This window comes from Mixophyes fleayi, chromosome 1, assembly GCF_038048845.1.
Source record: "Mixophyes fleayi isolate aMixFle1 chromosome 1, aMixFle1.hap1, whole genome shotgun sequence".
NCBI classification, from domain to species: Eukaryota; Metazoa; Chordata; class Amphibia; order Anura; family Limnodynastidae; genus Mixophyes; species Mixophyes fleayi.
The window spans coordinates 440,640,961-440,665,843 of NC_134402.1; the positions used below are offsets into that span (position 1 = coordinate 440,640,961).

Here is a 24,883-nt window from a genome sequence, read left to right on the forward strand (position 1 = left end):
TGTACAATACACAGGCTGGTATATTAGTGCATTAGATCTCCGTATAATACACGGGCTGGTACATTAGTGCATTAGATCTCTGTACAATACACGGGCTGGTATATTAGTGCATTAGATCTCTGTACAGTACTCGGGCTGGTATATTAGTGCATTAGATCTCTGTACAATACACAGGCTGGTATATTAGTGCATTAGATCTCTGTACAATACACAGGCTGGTATATTAGTGCATTAGATCTCTGTACAATACACAGGCTGGTATATTAGTGCATTACATCTCTGTACAATACTCGGGCTGGTATATTAGTGCATTAGATCTCTGTACAATACACAGGCTGGTATATTAGTGCATTAGATCTCCGTATAATACACAGGCTGGTATATTAGTGCATTAGATCTCTGTACAATACACAGGCTGGTATATTAGTGCATTAGATCTCTGTACAATACACAGGCTGGTATAATAGTGCATTAGATCTCTGTACAATACACAGGCTGGTATATTAGTGTATTAGATCTCTGTACAATACACAGGCTGGTATATTAGTGCATTAGATCTCTGTACAATACACAGGCTGGTATATTAGTGCATTAGATCTCTGTAGAATACACAGGCTGGTATATTAGTGCATTAGATCTCTGTACAATACACAGGCTGGTATAGTAGTGCATTAGATCTCTGTAGAATACACAGGCTGGTATATTAGTGCATTAGATCTCTGTACAATACACAGGCTGGTATATTAGTGCATTACATCTCCGTATAATACACAGGCTGGTATATTAGTGCATTAGATCTCTGTACAATACACAGGCTGGTATATTAGTGCATTAGATCTCTGTACAATACACAGGCTGGTATAATAGTGCATTAGATCTCTGTACAATACACAGGCTGGTATATTAGTGTATTAGATCTCTGTACAATACACAGGCTGGTATATTAGTGCATTAGATCTCTGTACAATACACAGGCTGGTATATTAGTGCATTAGATCTCTGTACAATACACAGGCTGGTATAGTAGTGCATTAGATCTCTGTAGAATACACAGGCTGGTATATTAGTGCATTAGATCTCTGTACAATACACAGGCTGGTATATTAGTGCATTAGATCTCTGTAGAATACACAGGCTGGTATATTAGTGCATTAGATCTCTGTACAATACACAGGCTGGTATAGTAGTGCATTAGATCTCTGTAGAATACACAGGCTGGTATATTAGTGCATTAGATCTCTGTACAATACACAGGCTGGTATATTAGTGCATTAGATCTCCGTATAATACACAGGCTGGTATATTAGTGCATTAGATCTCTGTACAATACTCGGGCTGGTATATTAGTGCATTAGATCTCTGTACAATACACAGGCTGGTATATTAGTGCATTAGATCTCCGTATAATACACAGGCTGGTATATTAGTGCATTAGATCTCTGTACAATACACAGGCTGGTATATTAGTGCATTAGATCAGACTCTTGTCAACTTGAAGCAATAGAAGCAATTTTCAGTCAGTCCTCCCTATTTGTCACCACTTGGCTGACTACCAAACCTCTACCTTATTAGTTGTCAGGCTGAGCAGAGAGAGCCACGGGCTGCGGATGATTACAGCTTTCTGTATAGAGCGACGGGTAAATATGTGACAGCAGCCTGTAATTTCCAGGAGCAGGAGAAGAGTTGTTGTGAGAGAGAAAAGTCATCTCCTGAGCATCAGAGTGAGGGGGATGTAGGAGCTTTTCCAGGATAATTCCACCCAAAACAGAATAGTCTCACACTATGCCCCATTTACAAAGTTTGCTTACCTGTGGTCCAGCCCTCCTGTCACCTGTGCGCTTCCTCAGACAGCGCCAGCGCAGAAACCACTGACCGGGTCAGCAGGGCGAGGAGGATGCGACAGTAAATCTCTAAACTCTCCTCAGGAGCGAAGGAGAAACATGATTGTACAGAAAGCTATAGATTGTAAGACTGCAAGCAGCACCCTCTTACCGCTTTGTCTTGTTTCATTACTGTGTTTGTCCCCAATTGTAAATAATTCAAACAATTAATTGAAACACCAGCCGGCTGAGACAGTTATATTTTCTACCTCAGCATTTGCATTTCTCTGTGTCGGACTTTGACGTGTTGTCCTGCAGACAGTGTGACTGTCCAGCATAGTACTGTTGGTTAGTATACTGCATTATTGTTAGAATAAGCTTCGGAAAAGCCAATGATTAGGGCAGTCTCTAGATTATAAGTCGCTCTTCCTGAGTTAAGGTGCCCGTATATGCTGTGATTTTAATTAGATTGTTGGTCACAAATCGCAGGACATATGGACCCAAGAACAAGGCCACAAACCCATTCAGCTTCTGATATCTGATCACATATTGATCAGGGCGGACAGTAAGCCCTGCCGGGTGATTACTGCATCTCACTGTATGTGCATAGGCAAACCAAGGGAAGGTTTCCTAGTGCCTGGAAACCCCCCTCCAAGCCTGGGGCACTGTATAATTGAGGTGGCTGGACCCTGCCCCCGCTTTACACAGCTCTGCTTGAAAAGGGAGAGCTGCGTGCACCTAACAGTAGTGCACGCAGCATTGCCCATGTATATTATCGGGATAGGAAGAGTTGGAGAGCAGCCAAGCACTGTCTAATATTATAGCCACGCCCCCATGCAAACTAGTCATGCCCACTGGTGGCGTGGTGTGGAAACCCCCCTCTACAAATCCTGCGTTTGCCCCTGATGTGGTCACTCATTGACCTCGTTGATGATGCCCAATCAGATCCAGCCATTAGATCTGATAACAGAATCTAACAGAGATCCCAAAGGATCTGCCCAGGTATCAGCACCTTTATGTATGAACAAGACATGGTCCAACAGTCCCCATAAAACTATTGTCCCCTCTCACACTGATTTGTGTTTATGTAACCAAGTCTGTTAGTTAGGGGTCTGCAGTTTATGTGTATTGATCTAGCCCCACAAGAGGTGCACGTCATAAATAAAAGAGTGCACAATCAGAGCACAAAATGAATGTCTGTAAGATAAGTTCAGTGGGGCAGGAGGCTTTATTGTGACCTCTGACGCCCCCTAGTGGAAGTCAGATATATTTTTATTAAAAAACAACAAATCCTTCCCACCCCCTTATAAATACTATTTCCATCTATTACTTGTAATTGTTATAATATCCTACATGATATTTTACTTAACTGACATTAAATAATAAAACAGCTTTGGAGGAATTGTGTATTTTTCACACCCATACTGAATTGACGAGGCCCTTGGTGTAAATCTGATGAGAAATAACAAATAATTATTTATTGTTTTCAAAAAAGAGTCAACTTCCTATTATCAGACATTGGATGAGAAAAAACTGCATGAGATTGTATTATTGATCAATTGCTGTGTATGTCTACTGATCTGTTTAGTCCGTGCTCCACAATATGATTTGAAGGTTTGTCATAAAGGCAGCCCCTGACTTCATTCACAAATAGTTATATATTATAAATGCAGTACGGTTTCGGGATATAGAGTCTATTCTATATCTACAGTTTGCAAAGTTCTAGAGGATGCATTGGAAACGGAATATTCTCATTTCTTCATTTCCATCTCACCGGCCGTACTTGACCAACTGCTCTGTGCAGAAGACTTGGAACATTGTTGAGCTATTTAGGAATAAAAAAAAAAGACTGACTTAATCTAAAACAAGGGCTCTTTGTTTTAGTGGGTGAGTGCCTTGTGAAACGGTTCGGTTCTCAGAGGGTTAACCAGGGAACAGGAGCTCAGTCATAATTGGGCCATTTAGAGTATTTTGCATGTGAATAGTGAGTTAGTGAAGCATTACTAAGTCTGTTGTGAGTGACACGGTGATTAGAATTTAGATTAGGCAAAACACATTCTGTACTTTATCAAGTACAGTAATTAGTTCAGTCGGTAAAAGTTGATTACAAGTAAAGATAAAGTTCGATTATTTTTTTTTTTGGGTACTTAATTTTAAATTTTCCTTTTCAAATTATAAATTTGTTCTTAATATAAATGGTGGAATCTGCACCTGGTTTATCTCATGTGAGCACAATTAAAAGAACAATGTATTCAATGCTAGGCGTAATCAAGGGACTTGTATATTTTGGGTAAGTTCCAATGTAGTTTGTAGCAAATAGTAAATATATTGCGCCGTTGTGATTAACTTTAACTTATTATCTGTATTGCCGTCTTATCCTGTTTAGAACATTTGTAATTTTTGTTCTTCTGAGGTGTTTGTGGTTAGAGTGTGAAGGGAGGGACTTCTATACACCGTTGTGATAATGTTCTGTACTAATGTTATTAACAATGTTCTGTCTTTTCACGTCTCCTTTATGCACTTACCGTAGCTCTATTTTGATTGTAGCAGATGATTTAATTTAGGAAAAAGTTTAACCCTTCTGAGGGTCTACAGCTCACAGAAAGCAGATGCTTATTTATCCCATGTTATATTCTTATTGATTGACCTTATTTATATTTATGTTGTTAATGTATTAGGGGGAGGGGGGGATTGTACCATCAGAAAGCAGTTTTGGGGCCTGGACACACAAGTGTTTTGTATCTATGTTTGTGAGGATGAGGGGGGTAAGGGGATTCCTTAATTTTCTTTTTTGTTCTTCAGCTTTTTATTCTTGGTGGTTTTTTTGTTGTTTTTTGGTTTTTTTTGTTTCTTTTTTTCTAAGATTTAAAAAGAGCAGCATAAAGAAATGCAAAGGAAGAGCGTGGTGCCACTTAAGACACACAAAACCCCCCGAAAATAAACACAAGTGTGTGCTGCAGCCTAGACTGCAGATTGTGTTGTTGGCACGTTGCCTTTTTTGTGTTTTCTGCCATTGAACAGAGCACAACAAGCTGCCCGAAAAAAAAAGTGATTGTGCGCTCCAGGCCCCTGTGCTTTATCCAAGAACGTAACCTAGGACTCCAGTTTCGGCAAGATTAGTCCTATATGTAATATGCCACTGTCCTAGCTTCATGTTACTTTTTTAGGTTTTTATTTTGGCTTGACGGTGTTCTATAAACAAAGGAAGGAATATGAATGTTCTGTTTTCACGTGTCCCTTTCAGCAAAGCCTTCTCGGAGGTGACATGGATATTGGCAATTCAGGGGCTCTTTCACCCACAAAGCCTGGCTCACAGTACTATCATTATTCAAGCAATAACCCCAGGAGAAGGCCTTTTCACAGCAGCTCAATGGGTGAGTATTATCTATATTTTCTGCCTAGTAATAGTATCCAGTTACACTCTGATAAACCGTGTACCCCACAGAGAGACACACAATAACATCAGCCTTCAGATAGTTCTGTGTTACACGCTGCCTCGGCTTCATCCAGAGGGGGAGGGCTGGGGAGAAATGCTGTTACCTGTGCACAACTTTCCCTGCAGTACTATTGGTTATACCAGTGTTGGCTAACCTGTGACACTCCAGGTGTTGTGAAACTACAAGTCCCAGCATGCTTTGCCAATATATAGCAACTTATTGCTGGAAGGGTATGCTGGGACTTGTAGTTTCACAACACCTGGAGTGTCACCGGTTAGCCAACACTGGGTTACACGCTCAGCGGGAGCCTCTGACATCACAACTATCCTGTGTATTACAAACAAGGATACAGGTATGGGATTTATTATCCGGTAACCCGTTTTCCAGACAATTGCAACAAATTGCAATAAAATACAGTAAATTTAAATGTTATGCACTGAGCGGTTACTTCCGTAGTCACTGTGAGGAGCTCCTCTTAATGATTTAACAAGGCTGGGAACTTTTAAATGTAATTTATTATTGATGTTAGGCATGATGTCCCAAATTACAAGCGGAAAAAAAAAACCTTATCAAGAAAACCCCAAATATTCCGAATAGTATGTCCCATGCCTGTATATAACAACACGTTCTACTAGACAAAGGATGCATTGTGTGTTTTAGTTTCTTTCAGTGTATTTGTATAATATTATATATATAATAGTTTATGTAGAGAATGGGCCACTTTTTAAGAAGAGGAACATTTTACACAGTGTTTGTTTCCTCACGTGGAACATTATGTATCCAGGATACCTGTATATAACGCGTCTGTGTGACATGGAGCAGACTTGTCCTTATATCCCTTTCCTGGTTCTTTTTCTCACCGACAGAGGTACAAGCCAAGAAAATTCGGAAAGTGCCCCCAGGGTTACCCTCCTCAGTAAGTACTACCTCTCATGCTCTAACTGTGCATTGTTACTCATACCTGATATGTACAGAACTGCGCTGCTACTCACGTGACCCCGGTGACAAGATTTGGGGTTCTGTTGTTGTTATCCGGTTGGTGGTTTTAGTACATTGTCTACGTGAGAATCGCAGCTTCTACAGCCTCTTATACACAGTGTGGCACTAAATGTAAAAGTGTCTCAGTTTTATATGTTTTGTTCATCGCTTGATGTTTAAAAACGTTTTCTAAATTCTCTATAAATAAACGTTTGTACTTATATGATGCAGCAGTGTTACATATAGCTGCCTGTGCTAAGCTGGGATTTATATTGGTTATTGACAAAACTTTTAAGTCAGTGTTTTTCACTTATCTAAAGTGCTGTCTTCTACAGTAGTGGTGGACTTGTCAGACTCAGTAAAATGCCTCAAATGTGTCACTTTTCCATGTATAGGGCAAAGGCTAAATTGTAAATTAGGATATATATATATATATATATATATATATATATAGATATATATATATATATATATATATTATTATTATTATTATTATTATTATTATTATTATTATTATTATTATTATATATGTATATGTTTTATATTGCATTTGTATATTTGTTATTTACAAGGGCTCCATATCTGTAGAGGTATTGACGGGCAGTCTATAATACTGGAGGAATGTGACAATATGTCTTTTATACCATATTCTATTATAAAGTTATTATTTAGCTGGTAACAATTTCACTTTTTAATCCCTAAAAAAGTAGTTTTTTTGACATGTTTTCTTAAGAAAATATGTTTTTTTAATGGTTTTCTAGTCTCTTAAGACGAGATAATTTCCCACTTTTTTTAATAAGAAATGCTAATTTAGTTGAAAAAACCCCTAACCATTCCCCTGATTTTTTTACTCATTAGTATAAAAAGAGGAGAATTTAGTGACATATAGTTATAGAAACTGGTGCACAAAGCAGGACAATGGTAAAGGCAAAGTGTCCCTTGTTATAGAATATCCCGTATTCTGTGTGGAATGTTTGTCTCTCCAAAGTCTTTTATTGTTCACTATTCCAGTTATTATGAAAACATTGTTTTGCAATCGTCGTATCTGCCTTTTTTGTGTGTGTGCTTGTTTAAGTCCTACAAATATGCTGGTGTAACAAGGAGAGGGGAGAGGTTTTCTTACGTTGGGAGAATCCCAGGAACAGAGCTCTGTGGGGTCCTATAAACAGAAGGGGAAGCCTGCGTGCTATTGACTACACTTACCCTGATCTCCTTACCTCGCTCCGGTCACTGAAAGCCACCCTCATTAGTGGGCTCACACAGCATACCAAATTAGCACCACAGCTAAAAGTTAAAAGCAGATCCAAAGAAAGAGAAATCTTTTTCTTTTCTTTTTTTTTCTCTTTCCCGTTTTGACTTGACCCAACGCCCAATTGACTAATTACAAAACACACTAGAATTTGTGGTCATGCTAATCTTCAGCAGGGAAAATTCTGTAATGCTGTTTGGAAGGCTGCCCAAAGTTCAGAGCACCATACCTGAGCTGGGCTTTTGGGATAAAATGAGCCTTCTTTTCACCAGATACTTCCCTCCTTTGTCAGCATAATGATGATTTATGGATTTGCATGTTCAAAGAGATTTGCGCAACGGATTTACTCTGAAATTTACATAGATTGCAAAAAAAAAAAAAGAACATCTTTATTTCCTAGCGAGGTATCTGAGCGAGTAGTATAGATGTGAGTGCATCAGTCGCTGCCTGCTTGATACACCAGGTGTCAGCCTGTATAAAACAGCTGTATCTCAATGAATTTTCCCCTCCTGCGCTGTTTGCCGGCTTTATATATTTATTTTTGCAACGAGCACATTAACAATTCCAGCACCGAGCTGACAGCCTCTAGTTGTGCAGATTTTCCTTACAGATCTGCAGAGTCCGAGATCTAGAGTCGTGTGTAGAACAAGCTTTATCTACCAAATCTTCTGCCGTGTCAATTGTGATTTGTAGCCAATCCATTTAAAGCAGTATTTGGATTACATTTTGCTCAACCCATACTGTCTTTGAATAGCTTCTTTACCTCCCCCCAGTTGTTATTACAAAGACATGATAACAAAAAGAGTGGGAATATTTTGCTACTCGCATAAGGGCATTGTCATCCATTGACATAGGGGGCGATGCTAAAACTGGACAGCTATCCGTAGCTAGTCAGCCTGGTAAATTCAGTGTTGCCTAAACAGATGTTATACACTACAGCTTTCACATTCATCATTTCATTTGCACATTCATCAACATCACCATTTATTTATATAGCGCCACTAATTCCACAACGCTGTAGAGAGAACTCACTCACATCAGTCCCTGCCCCATTGGAGCTTACAGTCTGAATTCCCTAACACACACACACACACACACACAGACACACACACACACACACACTAGGTTCAATTTTGTTAGTAGCCAATTAACCCACTAATATGTTTTTGGAGTGTGGGAGGAAACTGGAGCACCCGGAGGAAACCCACGCAAACACGGGGAGAACATACAAACTCCTCACAGATAAGGCCATGGTTGGAAATTGAACTCATGACCCCAGTGCTGTAAGGCAGAAGTGCTGACCACTACGCCTCCGTGCTGTTGTAATCCTAATTTTTACATGTTAGATATTCAACTATTACGTTACAAAGTCTCAAGAAGAAGAACAACATCAGCTTTACATCTGAAATAAAGAATTATAGTAGTTGTACTGTGCATTTGGGCAGTATCGAAAAGCGTTGTACGTATCCAGGGGCGAACCTGTAAATCCTTGGGCTACCCATGGAAAGTAGGGACAGTTGGCCAATGTGGTTTAGTACAAATTGTATTGGTTTCTGTGGCTTTTTACGCTGTTTCAATTTGCTATTAAATGTCTCCCAGTATATTTAATAGATTATGTGGCAGCTATGATTTATATATATATATATATATATATATATATATATATATATATATATACTAATCAGTACTGCACAAGTGAGTGTCAAGAGGCAGGAACAGAAGTCCTCTACAAAGTTATTTGCAGGAATGGAGCCCCTTGATGTTCTAGTAACTCGAGGTCAAAATAAATCCAGTTTTGAGACTATTTTTGTTTTCCTATTCAGAGATGCTTGGGAAATATCTTTTTTATGTGTATATGTGGTCAGAACAGTAATATTCTGCAGAGGGTAGTAAACCAATAATCTGCAATTATTAGTGTTATATAGTTATCAACAATACAAAATAATTGAGAGACTGATTACAGCAATAACCCCAGGTCTTGTGTACATAGATATGTATGTGTGTGTATATGTATATGTGTGTGTATATATATATATATATATATATATATATATATATATTGGTACATATATATATGTGTGTGTGTGTATATGTGTGTATATATATATATATGTGTGTGTGTGTGTGTGTGTGCATATATATATATATATATATATATATATATATATATATATATATAATACATATATTACAATGGAGGGAATTGTTCTATTTAAGTACAATTCTGAACATTTTGGTTAATATACGGTAGCATCTGAGCTTGTTCTGTAGGTAATAAGAGAAAAATGCATTGCTTTAAATTAATGTATGAGGTATGACGTATTTACACTGTATCCTATAATTATAATAATACCCCTACCTTATCTCATTAAATGTTGAGGGGTCTGATTGATGATTATATTTTCTTCTATCATCATCATCATCATCATTTATTTATATAGCGCCAACATATTCCGTAGCGCTTTACAATTGGGGACAAACATAATAAACTAATAAACAAACTGGGTAAAACAGACAAAGAGGTGAGAAGGTCCTGCTCGCAAGCTTACAATCTATGGGATAGATATATTTATTTTGAGGCATGCAGTGCCTCTGCCTCTCTCTCCTAACACACTGTTTAGACTGTATGTGGGTTAGATTGTCATTGTGTAAAGACATTACCTGCCATGTTTATGGATCTATATATAATCACTTCACTTTACATTCAAATAATATAGTCCTTAAAAAGAAAAAAAAAGTCTATCCATATTTTGAAGAAATGAATTGAAATCATTTTAGCAGAGATTATGTCAGTGTATTAAGCTGTCCAGTTGTACGTCTGATTTTAATATACAGAACCTGGCTTATAGAACCCACAGATGCCAGGTGCTGGAAATAAGATGGGCATTTAGATCAACTAAAATAAAACCATGCTTATTATTTCATAGACTGTAAATATTAACGTAAACAAACAATCATAACAGTTATGAAAATATAGATTATACATTGGGTCCAGGGTGAAACCTGGTCCGGGGGGAGCTCTTGGAATGCTGATGACCTGGGGCAAACGGCCTATCTGCCCTGCCAAAAAAGACACCCTCCCTGCAAATATGGCCTCAATAAAGCCACAGCCTGTTCCACCTTTCTCATTTCTAAAGAGTGTGTTGTTTATGTGCGATCCACACTCTGGGATCTGAATGTCCATGCCTGGCACTGATGGGAAAACGTAAAACCTTAATAGGCTCTAATGATTATTTACAAAGACGTTTTATTAAAGCTGATGTTATTCTGAACTCACTGGGCCTGAGTCATTAAGGAGAGCACAGCATAAAAAAAGGAATAACTTTGCACCTGGGCAAAACCATGTTGCATTGGAGGGGGAGGTCAATTTAAAATGTGGGGAAAGATATATAGTTGGGATAGGGCATGTCCTAGATCTACTTTAAATTTCAGTGTACAAATAAAGCTGTGAAGTATTTGTGTGCTACATGAAAAAACAGCCAGTATTTAACTTATGTCCAAAATAATAAACTAATTTGCACCCCTTGCATTGTAACATGGTTTGTCCCGGATAACTTTTTTTTTGCCTTACACTCTATGGTTTGGTTTTAATAGAAGTATAATTTTTTGGAAGCTATTCATAGCCCTATTCTCACACCAATAGTGTATTTCACTCTGGTTTACACTGACCGGAGCTAGGGAGGTTTATATGTGGAATCACAATGACCCCTCTGTTGTTTACCCATGATTGTTGTCTAACAGGATGTTGTACAAGTGATCGTTTTACCGCCATACGTGTGTTTGTGTCATTTAGCTTAATGATTGTGGAAAAAACAGATGAATGCATTCCTCTGGCCTGCGAGGTCTTTTAGAATGAAGTAATGGAATTGTAATGTCAGAATTTAGAGAATGTCCTCTCCTGGGAGCTCATGCTTAGAGGAATAAAAAAATAAAAAAATAATATATATATATATATATATATATATATATATATATATATATATATATATATATGATGTATGTGGGACTGAAGAAAATGCGGAGTGGGGAATGGACTGGACTCTAATCTTTGTTAATGATGTATATTGTTCAGTATGGTATATTATTACATAATATACATATATCTTGCAGACGTACTTTTCCTGGGCCATAATGGACTCAGACTGCGTCATGGTTACCATCGTCTTTTTTGTCCACTAGAAGCCGCCAGCTTCTAGTTTTTAGAGTTAAAGGAGAACTCCGCCCAAAATGTTTAGTTTAGATTAGAGTTTTCTATGTTAAGCTAACATACGGTTTTACTTGAGGCGTTTATCTGATACAGCAGACCCCGTGATGTCTGCGCTGCCCTGCTCGATGCTTCAGTGGCTTGTTTGTCTCAGAAAGGCAACGGTTTGTCAGTGTCCCCATCAGCGTCCCCATCAGCAACATGAGCATGTCTAGAGGACTGGTCTGGCGAAGAGTTAACTTACCGCTTACCGGTGTAGGCCAGTATTGCCGGGCAGTGGTGTAGCACTTCACCTGCCCAGATTCTTAGCGGCATTGGAAAACATATCATCGTCATCTATTTATAAATGGACCCTTTAATGTTTGCAAACATTAACCAAGGCCAAGTGGTCCAAATTTCCTTTCGTATTGTATTAGTTTGCACTTTAAGCTTTTAGTGACCCCTTGAGACTGAGTCATCAAGGAACGTTTATGGCGATATGTGCCGTATTTTGCATAAAATCGCTCTGCGCATCTGAGAACGGGACCATGCGCCAATGAAGGCAGAAACATCCAATTCATCTTCGAGCGCAAAGGACCCTTATTACAGCCTACGATTTCAGGAGAGAAGTGGGGGGGGGGGACTGGAAGTATGCACGTAGTCAATGTACAGCATACTTGTCAACTTCTTCTAGCTGGCGTCCGGGAGCTGCCGGGGGGAAGTGGGTGTGCGGGGACCTGAAAAGTGCGTCATTTTGGACCCGCTCCCCGTGACGTAATGCCACAAACACGTTGTTTTTCGGCCAGGGGCGGGGTCAAATGATGCGATTCCTGTAGAATTGTGGCATTTTGGACCTAATTCTGCCCACTTCACGAGGAAGTGGGCAGATGCGGGAGACTGACATGCACTCTCAGAATCCGGGAGTCTCCTGGACATTCCGGGAGAGTTGATAAGTATTATGTACAGTAAGGGCGTGCAAAGCTCAAGTGCACATAGCATTGTCTGATTCAAGCTTTGGGCATCTCTAAGATGATTTTTAGTCGTAGCATTTCCACCAGCTACAGGTCTAGTCTAAGCACCGATTACTAGTGATGACGGCTGTGTATGCAGCTAGGACATGTGGTTACAATCAGGAGCAACTATTAAACTTTATTTTATGTACAATAGACATCAATAACATTCTATAAATGTATCTTATGGGATAGATTAAAAAACACTTTATTTAATATTTTGTCATTGATGACTATGGGCCTGATTCATTAAGGAACTTAGGCAAGAAATTACTTACTTAAGTCTCCTGGGCAAAACCATGTTAAAATGCAAGGGGTGAAAATTAGTTTTCTATTTTGCACATAAGTTAAATAATATCTTTTTTTTCATGTAGCACACAAATACTTGATAGCTTATTTCTGCACTGAAATTTAAAGTTGATATTTGTGTGCTGCATGAAAAAAACAGTCAGTATTTAACTTATGTGCAAAATAGAAAACTAATTTGCACCCCTTGCATTGTAGCATGGTTTTGTCCAGGAGACTTAAGTAAGAAATTTCTTACCTAAGTTCCTTAATGATTCAGGCCCTATATTATTAACAGGTGACATTAATTAAATGGTTTGTTTTTTTGCATTATTTTGTGTCTTTATATTCCACGTAGGTTTAGAATATATCCTGCAATGTCCTATTTGTTAGAGCAGAACAGCTCTAGAACTGTAATCATCAACAGACGTATCTTCAGATCCGCTCATTATTGAATATGGACCTGCGTATCCCCGATCTACATACGTTTAAAAAAAAAAAAACGCACATTACATTCGTTTCACGTTCCTTGGTGAATAAGGCTCTTTGAGCCTAACGTTTGTACGCTGAGATGGAATAGCGCAGTGGTTCAAGGCGCTGACATGTAACGACGACACTGGAGAACTCGCTGGAGACCCCGTTTCGAAGCACAGTGTCCTCTTCTCTTTTACCTTGGAGAAGTCACTTTGTGTCCGTTAAACCGAAAACTTTGATCGGACAAACAAACTGTTCCTAGATAATTATTTGTACGGCGCTGCATAAACCTGTCTGCGCCTAATAAAAGTAGTAAATAAATACATAATATAGAGAAAAGCATAACAAACATCCCTGTAAGTGTTGAGCACAGATTTATGTATTGTTACAGTAAACTGCTTAGATTGGCCTAGCACCCAGGACAATCAGGATAGGGGGGTGAGCTGATGATTACTAACAGTTGTCTGTCGTGTTGAAGCATTTCCCGAGACGCGCTATGCACAATCTTTTGCCCAAAGCTACCGTTCACACAGGCGGCTGTTTTAGGATCTGTAGAGAAGCCATAATTTGAGAAATCGTAATTAGCTGTTGCAAGGTGAAAAAGTGCTGTCTGTGTGTTTTGCTTGTACCTAAAGCAGTGAAGCAAATGTGACATCTTTAATTATAAGCTTGGTTGCAGATCGCATTACTCCCCTCTATTTTACCTTTTTGGATTCGCCATCACATTATGTGAATTCTGTTTACGACACTATACTCTAGCAGCTCGTTCTAACCTTGGTTTTCGACATAACAGCAACTTCTAGGTATAATTTTTTTGTCTGCTAATGAAGACACAACAGTGGCATTTTTAAAGACGTTTAATTGTACAGCAAAAGGACTTGATTTCTTTATCTTAATAGTCATCAGTTTTTCGTTCACGTGTATTCCACCCTGTTTTGAAATTTACATACTGTTTTAGAATTACCCAGGTAACCATCGAAAGTTTTTCAGAAGTATTGTCGTTACCATTTTTAAGAAAAGATGTTGGATTAGCCAAAGAGTAGCTGCTTAAAGTGCTCCATTAACTTAACTGCATTTCGGAGCAGTAGCGATACATATTGGTTTTATCAATGTCCATTTTTCAGCACTATAATTTGCAGGACTTGTGGACACAGAGTTCGGTCTGCTTGTAATTTCCTTGATGCTCCTCTGTAGCAGGATAAAAATGGGGTGATGACTTCGGGTGTACGCACCTCTGTCTGAAAGTGCCTTCTGCAATCGTCTCTACTAACCTACGGTCTGGGAATGACAACCTGTTTGAGTGGAATAAAAAGTTTAGTGAAGGACAATACTTTACTCCCATAATGCTAAATTGAAAAGCCAAAACCTAGAATTTGCTCATTCCTTAGACTGCACCCTATACTTTTCGGGGTCAAAGTAATATAGTCAACAGTCATTTTTCCCCCTTTTCCTTTTAATTTGTTGTGTTTTGTTTTGCGTCCCCCAGCGACATCAATTATTTACTTGTTTTATTTTTGGTTTTCTGAAATTCTGATATTGGGTATCCAGATAACCCCTTATTAAAGTTATTTTTATCACTTACTAATAATCATTGTACACTGCGATTTGTGTGGTTCCAACTCACTATGCAATTTAATAGCAAAAGAATAACAGTTCAATAAATAAGTACAGCCGATATATACGCTGCGCCCTGCTGGATCCAGCTTACAGTCATTTAATCCTGAAGTCTGTGGTCAAAGAGACTGTAAGCTGATTCCAGAGAGTAATATATATATATATATATATATATATATATATATACATTTGGTGTTACAGTAAATACAATACAGATGACTTGGCATGTTTCCATAGGTTCAGAATCCAGGACAGTCCAGTATAATGTAGTTCATAGGTCAGTTCAAACGACGCCCTCCAAGGGTGGGGGTCAGCTCTCCGATCAGATGCATACTAATCTTCCCGCCGACATCTAGTTCAAACTGGTCTATTTACATTACACAAACAATACCACCCTGATCATTAATTCCCTATATTCCATAACTAGCATACGTGAGGTTTCGATCTCATAGCCGATGGAACCGGATCACTAAGGATAAATAGAGGATTAGAATGACACCAAACATGATATGTTTCCTGTAACCTGAACCTTAGATCTCAATAAAGTGCTTCTTACCATTATTATATATAACTATAAATTCAATAACATTTGTTCATAAACGACTGTGGGTTGGAACTATTATAAAAATGAACTATATACAAGTGAATGTGTAAGTGTAAGTGTATGTGTGCGTTATTTATCGTGCGATTGCGTCATAGCACGTGGCGTACTGATCGCAATCGCACGGTAAACAATATTGATCATTATAGTTTCTTTCATCCAATTATTTGACTTTGACACCCTTCACTGTATTACTGTAAGGTGAGAGAAGCAAGTGGTCTGTAGATATCGATGTCAATGTGGTGGTAAGAAAATATCATTTGTATTATACAATGTACTCACTTCTAATAGTTCAGCATCTGTTTAATGGAAATTTACTAATAAAAAAAACTTTGTTCAATGTTTTTTTAAAAAAAAATAACCGCCTAACCCCAAACCATCCATTCGGCCTAACGTTTTATATAACGCACAGCCCTCCCTTGCAATGTAACTTGGGTAGGGGGTTTTACATAGAAGGTGGCTGTGTTCTATACTACATATAATATATATTGTGCAATGATACTTAGTTATAGGAGGTTACCATGTCTTACACGTTATACCCTTTCTGTAGAAAAGACCCACTGCGGTACAGGAAGATTCCTCCCAAACGCCTAATGGACCCTGCCAAAAATAAACGGAGGGGAGGCCAATTGTCAGAATGTAACAAGGGGCGTGAGAGCAGGTGCGCGACGCTAACTTGGGTCGTGCCCCATTTCTGTGTGATTCTTAACGCCCCTTTGGAAATACACATAACATTAGCGGGGGATGAGAGCAGACAGTAATTGCAGCTGCCGGGTTTTTGTCATGTTTTTAGCCATTGTTTATCTGTGCTAAACAATAACAGAAATATAGAAAGGCCCAGAGAAGTAAGTTTAGATTATAGTAGGGTTAGACGCATTTCCTATGACCAGCGTCGGTCTCTAGAGAGCCTCTAATCTGCTCACGTCTGTGATAAGCATAGAATTTCAATGTGGACCTAAATAACTATATACACATAAATTTCACTTTCTCCAAGAAAAAGTAAAATATCTGGAGAATAATAATAAACAAAAAAAGTCCCACAAAATTCAAAGTGCACCATAAGTATCACATTACTGTTAATGGCATTGTGGTGGTGGAATGTAATAGACGTGAAGGAGGTTTATTTGGAATCACGTAAGTTGCGGTGAGGAATATGGCTGTGTAAACAGAACGTGTGTTCTGGGGGAAACATTGTCGCTGTTATCGTCTCTTACAGCGAAGGTGGGAAACAGGCGGCCCTGGGGCCCCTTACAAGTTACCTGTGGCCCTCCATGGCTGGATGCTTATGTTTTCACCCATCGTGGATGAATTTGTTACTTGGGCTTGTCTCACGGGTCATGTGGTGTAATAACATTGTAGAACTCTGTGGTCTTATTCTTGACCACAGATGCCAAGGGCGGCCCCATGTTCTATGAAACTGTCCTAAAAAGCCCAGATGTATGATTAAACCAGGGACGGGCAGCAGGCGTCACTCCAGGACCTCACCTGCGGACCCTAGGGGCAGCATGGTGGCGGTGGCTCAGTGGTTAGCACTTCTGCCTTACAGCACTGGGGTCATGAGTTCAATTCCCGACCATGGCCTTATCTGTGAGGAGTTTGTATGTTCTCCCCGTGTTTGCGTGGGTTTCCTCTGAGTGCTCCGGTTTGCTCCTGCACTCCAAAAAACATACTGGTAGGTTAATTGGCTGCTATCAAAATTGACCCTAGTCTGGTTCTATCTGTCTGTCTGTGTGTGTGTGTGTTAAGGAATTTAGACTGTAAGCCCCAATGGGGCAGGGACTGATGTGAGTGAGTTCTCTGTACAGCGCTGCGGAATTAGTGGCGCTATATAAATAAATGATGATGAGTTCCTTTCGTCCTTTCATTTGTTGGGATTGGTCCAGCAGAATGTCTTACTACAGAAGGATCCACGTAATCTAAACTCTTACTTAAGTTGGGTAGAGAGAGGTTTCCCATGAAGATGATTCCTTGGGAGGATGTTTGTATTCCCCCTGTGCTCGGTGTCTGTATAATAGTGTGGTTTCCATGTGTAGAGAGGACTTATAGGAATACCTGGCCAGTAATGACCCCACCTGCCCGCACCGTCCTTCTGAGACGTCTGTAAAGCGGTTTGTCTGGGTGCATGAATAAGTCATCAAGATCGCAGAGCAGGAATGCAAAGCAGCATCTGACATAACACCCCTCCAGGATGGCTGTCCTCATCTGTGACAGCTTTACACCCAGACATATCGCTGTACACGCGATCACACATTGCACCCCTGCCTGGAGGAATCTCACCGCAGGGTGTCACACCGCACGTTGGATCAACAGGATAAGCACTCATGAAATTAATTGTTTAAGGTTTATGTCAATATGTGTAGAGTGACAAAGATATACCCTGCACGCAGTGACATCTAAACCTAGGAGAGGATAATGTGGAGATAGATAAATCTATTGTAAAAACAATTACCCCTTGGATAGCTATAAACAGAATCAATTTGGTTAGTATATAAAAATGCTACAGCATAATTGACAACATTTACATATAATACAAAAGTGTTGTCAACATAGATATTAGCATCTGTAAATAATATCTGTATAAACTGTGAGTTCGATTACAAAGTGTGTGTGTTTGAAGGAATGACGCTCCCCCCTGTAATACATTAGGGGAGAAGTCAGTTTACTGTTAACTTTATACTGTGACCACTGCCTACAGCTCTGCCATTTTATTTGGTTACAAACATGGACAGGCAGGGCTGGGGGGTCAAGTTTTACCCCCCGGCTAAAATTTTCCAGTCCCCCCCGGTTACAGAATTCATTGGTGACTTCTAATATTCATATAATTTACACCCAGGGAGTGCATTATTCTCTATATCATTTCCAGGGATTTCTTACTGCCAAAAGGATACAATCATGAACTGTATGTAGTGTAGTGAGGTAGATGTCTTTAGCAGACACAATTATGGGGCCTGAGATTGAATTGATGATTTCTGCCTCTTATAGCTTAAAATGTACTAAAATATTTTTGGGCTAATGTCATACTTGCCAACTTTCTAAAGTTGGCTTCCGGGATCCTGCCGGGGGAGGTGGGTGTGATGGGGGGCGGGGCTCCAAAATTTGCTTAATTTTGGACCCAAACGCCGCGATTCCCGGTGAATCATGGCAGATTCACTAGGAAGTGGGCAGATCTGGGAGATTGCCACACTCTCCCGGGAGTCCATGAGACTCTCGCAAAATGTGGGAGTCTCCCGGACATTCCGGGAGAGTTGGCAAGTATGGCTTATGTAGGATATGATAAGGGCACTATTTTAGCCAGCAAAATTGTCTTATTTACCTCTGTATGCAGACATAGGACACTATACCCACAGGTGAATTTTTAGTATATAAAGATAAGACCACAATAAAGAAATGTAAACTGTAGGTGAATCTGGTGCTTGAACTAATACATGCCAGTCACATCCACATAATGCACTGTAATTGTTTGCATGTACACCAACAACTATATAATGCAAAAAATATGTATATTCTAATAATTTTTTAAGGTGAGGATCTCTAGATGGCAAAATCCATAATTTTAGTTAAGTATCATGAAGATAAAGTACACTGAATGAAATTCCACTGCAGTAGTGTTAAAAATGTAATTATAGGCAGCTGAAACCCCTCCCACAAGTTTAGGATAATATCTTAATGGGATTTGATAGAGGACAAAAAACTGAGACTGCAGTCATTTGAGCTGTTGTGACATCACTGGCCTCACCCCTGTTTATGAATCAACCAATCCACTCTCTGCATTTCTGCAGAGACCTGTAAGCCACTCCTCTCCCAAACATGACAACCTGCAGCAATGGATATAAAGAGAACACACTGGATATCTTTAGCTTTAGTTGAAACACTAATAGTGACTTTACTTATTCATTTATTTTTAGTAAAAAAACTGTATCCCAGTTATTTTACAACGAAGCCTGGATGGTTTGTAGGCCATGTCTAAAATGTCTAAGGTTGTCTACCCTGCACCTCTCCACACTCTGAAAATCACATCTGACTACACAACACATCATTATATCCTGATATCAAATAACTAATAAGTCTAAAACTTATGTTAGCCCTAACAGTATAGTTGCCTTGTCTAAAATGTGCTGCCTTTTCCAATGTAATGGAACTGGAACTTTTGTGAATATTTCTGAATGTTGCACGGTACCTTTTCATTTTGGATAAACATTTTTTTTTTTTTTATTAATCTTAGTGTCCTTTCATTTATGAAGCACATAAGAAAAGGGAACATATAGTGAAATTCACATAAAGAATAGAGGGTTCTATTTATGAAAGTGATAAAACCCCTAAATTTAGGTATCTCCGTCAATAACCTTCCCCGAGAGCCTACTTGCCATGGACAGCCGCAGTATCAGCCCTATCGCAATCGCCATCCTCACCGGGCGGTTACACCAAACACTAGTGATTTTGCACTGCTGTGTATTTTTCACAAGTGCACTGATATGTGTCTAAACATTTGACTGTTTCCATTTAGGATCATCTCAAATAATCCCACTTTATACAACACTGTTAGATGCTTTCACAAATAGAAAATCTCTGCTGACAGTGAAACTTGTTCAAACAGCATTCTCACAGCTGCGAAACCTATAGAAACCCATTTGTCACAGTAATTTATCTGCATACACCTAGCATTCTCACACATCCACAATCTGTTGACTTGCTGAGTATATAAGGTAGGAGAGATCGTAGACTTCAGGCACATAGAGAGTATTTTATTTAGCTATTGTGACATGTCGGAGCTATTTCACACAAGAATCCCTTTTGCTGAGACGACTTTGGCTTTTACACAATGTGAACGAGATTTAATAAGAATGTGTTGGCTTCTTCTGGATCAGCAATGGGCAGATGGTTCGCAGGCAGTGAGCTGTAGGGTTGTATAAATCCCTGTAACTACCGATTGCTGCGATTTGTCTGCATTTTGACTCAAAAGTTGTGAAACGCGTTGAAATTTTATTCCCATGACCCCCCTCCCTACCTCAGCCTCAGCCCTAATTTGACAAAGCTTTTTTTTTAAAGTTAAAACATGCCTTTAATGGAATCTCCATGTACAATACGCTGTGTAAAATATAAATAATTGCAACAGAAAACAAGCAGCATGTCCCCCACCCTCAAATCTTCAATCACTCCCAGTTTAAAACAATACTATAACAATGAGACCATCTGAGGTACCTACGGAAGGGAAAAACAGCCCTGTTCTGGTGAGCATAGGACTGGTGCCTCTATGGGATGGGTGCATGAGGAGGGGGGTGCGCAAAAAAATTATGCACGGAGGCTATCAGCCCCTTGCTTGGTAGCCTGGGGCTTATTTTCACTATGGCATGGGAATCCCACACTTGTGGTCTACCTGTTGTAGTACAAACAAGACAAGGCTGTCTAATTACTGTACTTTAAACAGTAATTAGGATCATCACTGACTTGTGATTACAGGGCTTTTTTCGGGCTGCACCCAATCCATGGAATTCTCTCCCTCGTACAATAAGACTCTCCTCTGGTCAACAAACTTTCAAGCGTTCTCTGAAAACCCACCACTTCAGACAAGCTTATAATATTCCTCAACCACCCTCTTAACCTCACTACCTTACCCTATTACCACCCATTACACAATTTCGCACAAGACTACCACCCCCTGACCAACATTGTTGTGTGACAGGATCTTTTACCTTTGCAGCCTGGCTGGGCCGGAATGCAAAATGTAGACTTAGCCTCATGTGTCAAACCCCCATTGTCCCATAGACTGTAAGCTTGCGAGCAGGGCCTTCTCACCTCTTTGTCTGTTTTACCCAGTTTGTTTATTAGTTTACTATGTTTGTCCCCAATTGTAAAGCGCTACGGAATATGTGGACGCTATGTAAATAAATGATGATGATGATGACTTGGGGGGTAGAGGAGAAGGAAGCGTTTTATATGATACAATTTGGTTAAATGGTATAAGCTGCATCTTTGCCCTGAAATCTCATGTTTACAGTGTCTCCACAGCAATGTAATCTCTAAAATGCACTTAATCTGTAATTTACATAATCGCCTATATGAATTTATCCTAAAGACTAGTTTTCACACGGCGGTCCTAACCTGCCGTCTGAGGCTACATGGGAAGCAGCATTAGGTCTGGGGATACCAGCTGACATTACCAGCTGCTGCAAGGCTCCATCCTTCCCTCTCTGCTCCAGATGCAATCATTGTTTCTCTATGTAACTAGTAATTAATACACTAGATTGCTTGGAATTAAATGTTACAATAATTCTATCTGGATATCTATACTTTCCATCTTACACAAAGTATAGTCTGTGGAACTTTGATTTCATGTATTATAAACAATTCATAACTAGGGCATCGAGGCAAGGTATGTATGTGTGAAAAACAAATATAATATATATATATATATATATATATATATATATATATCACACACAACTATATGTGTAATAGCCATTGTGATTCCTGATAATGATTATTAGCACTCTCTTGACACATTATATAATAATGTAGATGCTACTTTATGTCCAGTACTCGGATTGCTGCAGGGAGGACACTTGGAACAACTTGCAAATTTAAGAGGGACAAGCTGCTTTTATCATCTTTGCTTAAACACTCACTCCCTCTGCAGGGCAAAGAGGGGTACTGCAAGTCCATTTTTTATTTGTACTCTTTCATTTTAATAACTTTCTCCACAAGAGAATGAAATATATCTCTTGTATACATATAACAACTTAATGAGGTATTTCTTCTTTTTTTTTTTCTCCCCACACCTGTGCAGATGGCTCCCTAGACTGTAACTGCCATCAATCTGTTGTGGGTTTTTTTTTGTATATCAAATTAAATACAAGAGAGATTATATTCATATGTATTCTGGTTTCGTGAGCTAATATATAAATCATCCATACAGTGTATTGAAATTTCTCTTAAAGATTTTGCTTGCCAGCAGCACAGTGTTTAAGCTTCTGGTGTTGATAACCTGGGTTATGTTAAACGCAGGCTGTGCCGTGTTAGTCTCTGGTGCTGATTGGACAGAGCCGCGGCCTGAAACGGGCACTTTGTAACCCAAAACATTGCTCTTTGCCCCTTCAGTTGTCCACAGGGTTAGGAACTGTTTACAAAGCAGGTGGAGGTCACTTCTCCCAAAATGCAGGTGATCCTGGCATGGGAAATGCTAGCTAGAAAATATTTTTTTGTTGGAATTAACCTTTAAAACAATATCTACGCTGCAATTGCTAATAGAGGCCATCATTAATTTATACTCCAGTGCCCTTAAGCCCACTTATCACACACAGTATCCTGGGTCATATTATTATTTCTTTGTTAAATTGATTTATTTTATTATTATTTTTATATTTATACCAACGTATTTTATATACTTAGACTTGTGTATTAATAGTATATGTGAAAATGTCTTCTTCTTATTAAAGTGTAGTTTTATACCGTGTTCATAGTAGAATGACTTATGAATTTGTTCACCTTAATTTTAGAGCTGCCTATTAAAATCTGGCAACACCCCGGATGAGTTCCCCGCACATAGAACAGATACTATTGACTAGCTGTATATTACAGAATATTCCTACGCGCCTGCCTCACTTCTGGACCCAAATCCCACTGACCTTTGTACTTTTACAGCTATCCCCCCCTTTGGCTTTGATAGTCAACATAGCTATAAACCTCTTGTAGCTCTCAGAAGTATAATTTTGGCTACTAAATGTATAATAACATTCAGCATATGTATTAGATGTTCCACTGTTTTGTGGTCTTCATAGTTGCATACAGTAGGCTGTGTATATGGTGTGGAAGTCTTGTGAAGTGCATGCCTATCTACATAAATGCAAATAAAAATTCTTTTTACTTGTATTAAAATCAGTTACAGAGAGAGTGAACCCACAGATGACTTTAACTAATCGGTTTATGTATGCCTTTGACTATGTACATTGCTTGTTCTTTTTATCCAAGTGTTTTCAGCATCAGCAATTGCTGTTTTTCGCTACCGCGGGAGCACAAGACTGCTCTAATTTTACAATTGTATCCTACGGATAAATCACACGGCGGCAAAAATAGCCAAATCTGCCTGATGATATCAGTATGTGGCTAAGAAGTACAGAAGACATCCAGTAAGATAGATCAATTATTTAGTAAAAAGTTAAATCATCTGCTCATCAATTTCCATTTTTGTTTAGGTTGCACCCCAATATATAAATGTCCCATAATCTAATCACAATAGGGACCAAGCTCTAACCCGAATGTGATTGACAAGTCTTTGTTTCATTTGCACTACTCTTCCAATGTACTGTGACGGCTGAAACCATTTCTGTTTATGAACAACGTAACACTAGTGAGAGGAATTCCGACAGTGGTTCACCAATGTTCTATAGAACAAAGGTTGGAAGCTCGCTACGGAACATGGAAATATGAAATGGGTGCTTGTTCCCTTGGAGAACTCGTAATCGCCTCCAAACTCTACTACTGTTCATTGTCTGCACATGCACTAATTACTTCCCTGTGCCGCAGACTATGTTGTCACTTTATAAATAGCAGATAATGATGATCGTAATAACAATCCATTGCTGGTAAGAGTATTGTTTACAAGCAGCGGTAGATGAATCTGTGGTTTTGGAGGTGATTACTGGATAGTGTGTTAATCTCGTTGCATCCTTCATTCATCTGAGCAGCAAACATACTGATCTGTGTATAATTTGGATACACGTATGTGACCTGTACAGTCAGAAAACATGGCACCAAACAGTGTGGTACCTGGATTACCAATAAAACCACATTAAAAGTCCTGCAGTCCCGATAGGCTTCACGTTTGTTAGATGTTTTATGACCACACATGTAGAGATGTCTGGGAGGTTTGATCAAAAATGTCAGGATTGCCAAACTTTGTTCCTCTGCGTATTGGACGGAGGAGGGTATAGCTTCCAGTTGGATAAATCAACAATCTTGTTCGTTTATTTGCTTTGGTGAAATGGAATTTCACTCTGGATTAGTCTGAATTTAGACTGCAGCCCAAAAATTGACTAGTGAGCCCACAAAACATTTTAATTTTATAAATCACCTGCCTATTATTCTGTCAATGTCCTCTCTTTAAAACCTTACTGTGCCTTAATTATCCCCTTTCCAGATATTCTGGTGCTGATTTTAGAACATGGAACAGTCAATTTAAAACACAAAACAGTGTCCAGTGACTCGTTCAGGTCAGAACTATGTTTCTGGCAATTTC

At 39.1% G+C, this 24,883-nt stretch overlaps 1 protein-coding gene across 19 annotated transcripts in view; it reads left to right on the forward strand.

Moving 5' to 3' along the window:
- The window catches only part of TCF4 (transcription factor 4), a 318,760-nt gene that overhangs the window by 197,902 nt on the left and 95,975 nt on the right, over positions 1-24,883 (forward strand). For 15 of the 19 annotated variants that reach the window (XM_075185214.1, XM_075185193.1, XM_075185148.1 and 12 more), the window contains 2 exons: positions 5,065-5,194; positions 6,124-6,173. The exons of 3 other annotated variants lie outside the window; for them this stretch is intronic. In XM_075185214.1, the coding sequence (XP_075041315.1) occupies positions 5,065-5,194; positions 6,124-6,173 (180 nt within the window). Of the gene's footprint in view, positions 1-4,091; positions 4,111-5,064; positions 5,195-6,123; positions 6,174-24,883 lie in introns of those variants that run through there. One more of the 19 variants, XM_075185310.1, reaches the window with a different exon arrangement.